The sequence below is a fragment of the Acomys russatus genome, chromosome 11, assembly GCF_903995435.1.
Source record: "Acomys russatus chromosome 11, mAcoRus1.1, whole genome shotgun sequence".
NCBI lineage: Eukaryota > Metazoa > Chordata > Mammalia > Rodentia > Muridae > Acomys > Acomys russatus.
Window position 1 is genome coordinate 5276586 of NC_067147.1, and position 8908 is coordinate 5285493.

The 8908-nt window shown below is 45.3% G+C and overlaps 1 protein-coding gene across 1 annotated transcript; it reads right to left on the reverse strand.

Moving 5' to 3' along the window:
- Positions 1–2761: 2761 nt before the first annotated feature.
- Positions 2762–6917, reverse strand: Pdcl3 (phosducin like 3). The gene is made up of 4 exons (XM_051152749.1): positions 6792–6917; positions 6402–6545; positions 5003–5211; positions 2762–3019 (listed from the first exon to the last, which is right to left on the reverse strand). The coding sequence occupies exons 1-4, from the start codon at positions 6908–6910 to the stop codon at positions 2877–2879; spliced, it is 615 nt and encodes a 204-aa protein (XP_051008706.1). The 5' UTR covers positions 6911–6917; the 3' UTR covers positions 2762–2876.
- Between the last annotated feature and the right edge of the window lie 1991 nt (positions 6918–8908).

Genomic DNA, 8908 nt, shown 5'->3' on the forward strand with positions numbered 1-8908 from the left:
ACTGCAGCTTAGAGACCTGCCCATCACTGCAGCTTAGAGACCTGCCCATCACTGCAGCTTAGAGACCTGCCCATCACTGCAGCTTAGAGACCTGCCCATCACTGCAGCTTAGAGACCTGCCCATCACTGCAGCTTAGAGACCTGCCCATCACTGCAGCTTAGAGACCTGCCCATCACTGCAGCTTAGAGACCTGCCCATCACTGCAGCTTAGAGACCTGTCCATCACTGCAGGTTGGAGACCTGCCCATCACTGCAGCTTAGAGACCTGCCCATCACTGCACATTGGACATTCCTTCCTTCCCTGTTGTCTAGTGCTTTGATGCTTTCTGAAATGGCAAGGTCCCCCAGATTCATCTGCATCTCTTGCTATGCAATTAGATGAAGTCCATGTTTAAGAAGCACGTTTCTGGGCTACGGAGATGCTCGGTGGTCAAGAGAGCTTTCTGATCTTACAGAGGACATGCATTTGGTCCTCAGCATACACACAGCAGTTCACAACTGCCTGTTAACTCCAGTTCCAGAGGATCCAGTGGCTTCTGTTGTCTCCTGCACCCATGTGATGCTCATAGACTCATGCATGCAAACACATACACATCAGTAAAAAAGCTAAATTAAAACTTAAAAATAAAAAGAATCAAGTCTCATTACTCTGTCACATCTACATGCTACAGAAGAGCAGAGGGCAGGAGTGGCAAGCACCACAGGGTATGCCCCAGAATTAACTAAGCTACAGACACTGGCAGCCCAGGCTCCAATCACAATCCCAATTTAGAATGAAGATGCCGCTAGTCCTCTAGTGCAGACAGCTGCCAGGGTGCCAGCATGTGTGAGCAGGCAGGGCTCACTAGCCAAGGGCAGAGGCACCAGGGCTGTTGCTGTGGTCCAATCCTTGCCATCACTCCATCAGTTGGCAAGGTCCCTATCTGGCATGGAGGCAGTGTTCACATTTGGGTCAAAGTGGTACAGTGCTGATTACAGTAAGGTCCTGGATGAGCTCCTCAGAAGAACCGAGCCTGCAGCTCCTGTGCACCACTGTGCACACCGCCTTCATCTGGGTACGGCCCTTTTCTTTTAGTGTAAAAATTCAGGCTAGAAGGCAGTGGTTCTCAACTTTCCTAATGCTGCGACCCTTTAATACAGTTCCTCATGTAGTGGTGACTCTCCAACCATGGTTATCTTTGTTCCTACTTCATAACTTTAATTTTGTGCTGCTATGAATCATATGAATCGGGTGGTGGTGGCGCACGCCTTTAATCCCAGCACTCAGGAGGCAGAGGCAGGAGGATCTTTGTGAGTTTGAAGCCAGCCTGGTCTACAGAGTGAGTTCCAAGATAGCCAAAGCTACACAGAGCTCAGTCTCAAAAAACAAACCAAACAAACTGATATACATCCCCCCCCCCCCCCAAAGGGGTCGTAATCCACAGGTTGAGAACCACTGCTCTAAGGCCAACCGGCCTCAAACTTTCCAGCTGTCAGCCACTGCAGAGGCTCGAAGGCAGCAATGCTCCTGGCAGCCACACAAAACCTTTACAAGCAACAAATCTCCTGTGTTCCAACCTTGCTGTTGAAAGTTCCTGAGTGCCTCTGAAGGAACCACTTCCTGAGACACTTTGTTTCAGCCGCATGGGCTCTCAAGTAATGGAAAACAGGCATTCTCACATACAAAGTGGGCCCCCTTCTCACTGTCAGTCTTTGGATTGCAACAAAAAAACAAACTTTACAATATCATCTGAACAAATCCTGTGTTCTTAGACTGAAACATGCTACATCGCTCAACAAAAATATTACAAATGTTATCAATGTCAAGTTACAGGATTCTGGCTCACAAAACATCCTCAAACTTTTATTAATCAACTGAGATAGAGCTTGTGAGTGTGCGCGTGCGTGTGTGTGTGTTTGTGTGCACGCACTAAAACGTTATTCCCATAACCAAATCTAAAAAGACCTACAGCCAAGAGCAGCTGATATCTTTTGGGGTGTTCTAGTTTTGTTTTGAGACAGGGTTTTGGTGGTGTAACCCTGGCTACCTTGGAACTCTGCAAACTAGGTTGGCCTTGAACTCAGAGACCTGCCTGCCCCTGCCTCACAGTGCCAGGATGTCAGGTGCACACCACCACAAAGATTGGCTGGTGTCTTAACAGCCTGAGATACACATTAGTTTAATTAGAAGACTTAACTGAAAACAAATAAACATGGGAGTAAATTGAAATCTGTCAGCTAATCTGATAAAACAGCATTTGCTCAAAAATATTACCAGCCATTTCTTTTAGCTGATCCTTCTTTTACTAGCTTTATAAAATTAAAAGAAACTGTCTAACTATAAAGCTTAGTGCTCACTTTTACATTGTTACTTTTTAAATAGTTTATTTAACTTATTCACATTTTTAAAATTCCATATTCCTTTCTATATAGTTGCATGTCAAAAAATATTAGTTTCATGGTTTGCTGAAATACATGTAGGAAAACATTTGGCATAATAGCGTGTTTACATTTTTCTTTTTTAAAGATCTAGTCACTATTTTTTTTTCATGTACACATGTGCTCTGACTTCATGCATACAAGAAGAGCTTGTGAACCACCATGTGGCTACTGGGGATGAACTCAGGACCTCTGGACGGGCAGCCACATGCTTGGAACCACCGAGTCATCTCTCCAGCCCATTTGAATTTTTCTTAAAGAAACATTATTAATTTTAAAAAAAGTTCCAGGAATTAAAAACAAAAATCCAGCAACGATTATTTCTGAAATGTATAAAATTTAAGCAATTATAAAAAGGTTAAAAACCAAAAATGATACCCTTTTGCTTTTTTTCTTACTAAAAATCTAGATGATGTGTCATGTCAAGAAAGTTCAAAAAGTTTCAGCAGCTGCTGTCTTAGTCGCTCTCGGAATCGTAGTCCCTTCTCATGGGGACAGGGCCACGCACTGCAGACAGCAGCACGTCTTCAATGGGCTTCTTGGGGTTCTCCTCCAGGTCGGTCTTGAATGCTCCCGACTCAGACAGTTTCCACTCCAACTCTGGTGACAAAGAAAAAGGAAATCACATAAGACACCAGGTCTCCTCAAAGGGGTCCCCACCCAGAGCCCATCAGCACAATTTAAAATTTTCCTCAGTTAAAAAGAAAAAGGACCATCAAAATTTAAGGACAATTTTAAAGCCATAGTTTTAAGGCACCAAAAAGAAGATGAAGAAAATGATGAGATGAAGAATAAGAGAAGGAGGAAGAGGAGGAGGAGGAAGAAGAGGAGGAGGAAGAGGAGGAGGAGGAGGAAGAGGAGGGGGAAGAGGAGGAAGAGGAGGAGGAGGAGGAAGAGGAAGAGGAGGAAGAGGAGGGGAGAGGAGGGGGGAGGAAGAGGAGGAGGAGGAAGAGGAAGAGGGGGGAGGAAGAGGAAGAGGAGGAGGAGGAGAAGGAAGGAGGAGGAAGAGGAGGAAGAAGAGGAGGAGGAAGCCACAACAACAACTCCTCCTCCTCTTCTTAGGAAGGAAAGCCCCATCACTTTGAAATGCCTTTCAGGTGATGAGCAAGCGAAGTAAATACCACACAACTTGGACGTGCGTGAAACTACAGTAAGGCACAAAGGACAACACGCAGGCCGATGCCGGTGTCTCTGCCCACACGTCTCCACGAAGCGTTTAGAGAAAACAGCCCTGCAGACCGTCTGAGCCTGATTGTGAAACCTAAGCTCATGGCCGCAGGGAAAGGAACTTCCAGCTTCGTGTTTGGTGTCCTCTTCACTCAGGGCAAAGCATCGTGCAACGCAAGTAATTAAGTAATTAAGTAAATTAATACAAAGTGAAGGACAGGTGCCCAAGAAACAGCTTCTATATTTAGATTCCACCTTTAGAATCAGTGAAATGCCACACAGTGGGACAACTTTGGGAGCAAAGTCAAGTGACATCAGAATCCCAGGTAGCACTCCTTTCTTAGATAGTCCTGCAGCCAGTTTTACTTTATCAAGCTACCTTAAAGTCCCCCAGGAAACAGGATCTGAGTGGTGATGCTCGGGCTGCAGGTAAAAGCAGACAGTCAGATGGTAAAAACTCTCTGATGTAAGATGAAAACGCTTGGGCTGGAGAGATGGCTCAGAGGTTAAGAGCACTGACCGCTCTTCCAGAGGTCCTGAGTTCAATTCATAGTGGCCACAGTTAATAATGCATTACACATCTGTGACATGCTCACAAAGTAGATGTAAAGCTCTTCCAGGTAGTTTTTGTTTTCACAAAAGAAAATGGACTAAGGCATATGCCTACGTCCTCTCACAGTATAATTAGAAGATGATAAAAACATGTATATATTGATTTGTAATATTGTATGCCTCTGAATGCTGGAACATACCTGACATATCTTACGTATGTGCCTATGTCTCTACCTTTTCAAGCTGAATATTTGCATGTTAAATATATAAAATCATGTTTAAAAGTCTATTGTGGAAGAAAGGTGAAGTAGTTGGATATATTATATTCCAAGAAAGAGATAAAGAATTTCACTTGATAGAGATACCTCTAGCCTCATAGTCTGTGTCATATTATCATATGTATATTTAACTCCATAGGTAGCAGGTATAAAGGAATTTTTAAAAATTCTTCCAAAGTTAAGACGTAGTATTAAATGAAATTTAAAAATTAAAACTACTGGGTCAACTAAGACTATAGAGAAATGCAAACACATATTAGCAAGAGTTATTAACATGTAGGCTAAACTAAAAGCAAAAACTGTGATCTTAAGCTACGCTTGTAAACAAAGTTATTTAGCCAGATAGACAAAATATATTTGATGTTGATATGAAAATACATGAGCCCAGTGCACCTCTTCTACCGAGATCAGCAGAGCCCAGCTCAGTGCTCCTGGTGACTGCACGCATGAGAAATTCTAGCTTAGCCATGCAGAAGCAGAGGTGAACTGGATAACCTGTGATCCCTGCAAAGGAAACTGATACGCCCTGTATAGGGTGTCCCCGCCCACCTCCCACAGCAGCCTCAGGCTCCCAAGAGCGCCTCACCATCTCTCGTCAGGTTCATGCCACCGAAAACCAGAGGACCGATGAACTGCGCCTTGATATCACCCTCCAGATAGACAAATACTGTGGGCAGATTCCTATCAGGGTAATTTGGGATACAGGTCGTTGAGATGGCTTTGATGAATTTCACATCGGGGAACTTCCTGGCCAGTCCACTCAAGTGCTGGTTTATCAAGGAACAGAGGGGAATCCTGGAACAGAGGAAGAGAAAACAGAGTGTGACCTGAGTGGGCAGCAGGGCCAGTGCTCCATCTACTGACGCGAAAAGATGTTTGCTACAGCAGGATGAATTCACGTTTCTAGAAAAAAAATATTCATTCTAGTGTATTCAGAGAAAGTGAACAACTCTGAATCCAAATTCAATTTAATTTAACAGTAAGTCTGAGAAAAGGCTTTGATAGCTTTGAAAACTGCAAGGGTCGTTTAAAAAACACTGAAGAAGCCGGGCGTGGTGGCGCACACCTTTAATCCCAGCACTCAGGAGGCAGAGGCAGGTGGATCGCTATGAGTTTGAGGCCAGCCTGGTCTACAATGTGAGTCCAGGATGGCCAAGGCTACACAGAGAAACCCTGTCTCGAAAAACAAAAGCAAAAACAAACAAACAAAAAAAACCACTGAAGAGCACGCAAGAAGCATGTGAAATAGGCCAGAAAGCACTTCCTGCCTTAAAGTGACTGCTCAAAAAGCAGCCTGTGGACATGAAGGAACAGGCCTGAATGGCAAGAAAACAGTGGAGGCCACAGAGTCCCCCACGGTGTCACCCAGTGTCCCCCACGGAGCCACCCACAATGTCACCCATGACATCACCCAGTGTCACCCACGGAGTCACCCACAATGTCACCCACAGAGTCACCCACAATGTCACTCAGCAGTTATCTCTGGCCTTCTGCAAGTTCATTGGTTTCATCGAATTCTGAAATGCAATTCCTCTACAGAGATGGGCAATTCAGTTTTTGTTGTGTGTGTGTGTGTGTGTGTGTGTGTGTGTGTGTGTGTGTGTTTTTAAGATTTGAGTCTTGTCATGTAACCCAGGCTGCCTTCAAACTTGCTATGTAGCCCAGGTTAGTCTTGAGCTCTGTCATTGTTCTGTGTCAGCCTCTCTTGGTAGGACTGCCAGTGTGTTCTACCACACTTGGACACACTCTTTTTTAAATAAAAGAAAATTAAGTCCTTGCTCTATGCTTTTAGCAGAGCATTTGCAAACATTAATCTAAGTCTTAAGATGAAAACTGACCATTAAGATTTAGGCCAATCAGTTAAGTGCAGATAAAACAAAACGTAAGACCAAACCTCTTATATAGGTTAAGTCTCTTATAGACTGAACACAGATTCAAACCAACATTTTGCAGATCACGTCTGGGGGGGATCAGCGTCAGCTCACCCTTGTTTGTACAGGTGTAAGACCACCCACAAGCCCTCGCCGGCTCTGGTAACTTCTTGAACATAATCCTTTCCTGAGATCTCCAGAACTTCTCCAAACTTGTTCTTCAGCTGGGCCGCTTTCCACTCAGCCAGCCGCTGCTGCCTGCACAACAGGAGGAGAGCACTGAGACACACACTTTGCACTCGCCCACTTGAGCATCGCTCAGAAGGAAATCCCTTAAGCCTGGCTTACTGAGCTGCTTCCTGGCAAAAGGCTAAGACCAGTTGGCTGAAATTTATAATATCATTGTCAAATTAAAGCCCTTCCCCATGTGATCTCAGGCAGAAAACAGACATTCCAGTGCCACGCGCCCCAGCACACAACCCCCGAGGGCGGGACGGTACGGACCGGTACATCTCGACGGCACGCTCGTCCTCCTCGCTGAACTCGTCCTCGTTGTCCTCCAGCTCCTCCAGTGTCATGTCTTCATACCTTTTCACTGCATTTGGTTTCATTGACCGAAGCATAACAATGCAAAGACGAACAAACACACGTTAGTTTTCCCTTTTCTCCTACATGTGTGCACACAGCTCCGGAAGATGCCAGCCCAAAGACAAAAACTTACACCACTGTTAAAAAAGACGGGCCTGCCACTGCCCTTCTTACTGTCACACTGCTCTATAAGGACACAAATGACAAGTTTCTCAGATTCACGAAACAAGAGTCACGTTTGCCTGAAGCTGCCTGCTCTGGTCTTCAGGATGTGCTCGTGGGTTGGTGTCCTAATGCAGCTCGTATCACCTACAATGTACATTGTTGGTAAACTGCCCTGTGCGCCGCGCTCTTTGAGCTCGCTGAGAGGCTGGCTCTAGGCATGGGGTTGTCTCCTACCCTATTTTAGACCCAAGCATGTTCTTCCTTAATTATCCTCCCCGGCTGCTTAGGTGGGATGCGCTGGTTCCCAAGTCTGTATCCTTGACAACAGCCAGGAGTGAAATGTTCCCACAGATGTTACTACTGTTTATCTCAGCAGCTCTGAACTTCCTAACACTGTGACCCTAAATACAGTGCCAATGTTGTGGTGACCCCCAACAGTAAAATTAGTTTCACTGATACTTCGTAACTGTAATTTTGCTACTGTCCTAAGTTATTATGTTAACATCTGATATGCAGGGTAGTTGGTATGTGATCTCTGGGAAAGGGTTGTCCGACCCCCAAAGGTGAAAACTGCTGGTTTATCCCACGATACTGAAGCACTGCTGTAGGAAAGAGAAGCCAGAAGCTCAGCCACGGAAAGCTCAGCTCAGCCAGAGGAAACTCGGCCACAGGACAGGAAACTCAGGCATGGGACCGGAAGCATGCCACAGGAAGCTCAGCAGTGGGAAGCTCAGCCATGGGACAGGAAGCTGAGCCACAGGAAGCTGAGCCGCAGGAAGTTCAGCCATGGGACAGGACGCTCAGCCACAGGAAGTTGTGAGTGCTGATCTGAAGATGCCATCTCTATCTTTGATGTCTGTCCCTTTACCTGGAAGCCTCACCTGTTCGGACACTCCTAGTATCTGCTATTTACTCTTTTACCTTGGCTTGTTGTATATTTAATAAATTTATTAAATCAAAACAACAACACCCTATCATAGGTCATTCTGGCCACACATCATCCCAGGAGGTAGAGAAGATAGCTGGTCCTCTAAACGCAAGCACGCCCTTCCTACAGGTGGTCATCATTTCTTGGTCTGTCTTTCTTTTTCTCTTTTTTTTTTTTTTTTTTTTTTTTTTTTTAAGATTTAGTTATTGTCAGGAGTGGTATTGCACACACTTTTAATTTCAGCACTGTGAGGCAGAGGCAGCTAGAATTCTGAATTTGAAGCCAGTCAGGTAGTCTGCATAGTGGGTCCTAGGCCACCCAGGGCTACAAAGTGAAACTATCTCAAAACAAACAAGTTTCCTTTATTCATATGTGAGTGTTTTGCCTGCATGCACACACATACGTGTACCACATGCATGCCTAATGCCTCAGAAGCCAGAAGAGGGTGTTGGATTTCGAGGAACCAGAGGTACAGGTGGTTATGAACCCAACCTGGTCCTCTGCAAGAGCAGCAAGTGCTCTTAATCACTGAGCCACCCCAGGATGACGTGGCCCAAGTGGCGGGCAACTACCTCCCTGCACCATGAAATCTGCATCTCATTCTTACTGTGATAAGTATTTTTGCTCCTTGGTGTCAAGTCCGGCACTAAGCCCTTAATGATGAGCAGCTTCTCATGCAGGCCACCAGTGCCTACCCTGAGGACTGCCCTGTGCCTGACCCAGGAGCACTTTGCTGATTAAAATTCAGGACCCAGTTCTTTGGCTCCTTTTCTTCTTATCTATCCCCACTGGGAAGTGAATCTAATTCCACAGTACCAGGAATATGTGGACTCCTTTATTGTATAATTCAAATGCTGATTTCTATCCCGACCCCCACCCCCCAGCCCCCACCTCCCATGTCTGGTTGCAATCTTTGTTCTGAGACTGTCCTGTCTAAATG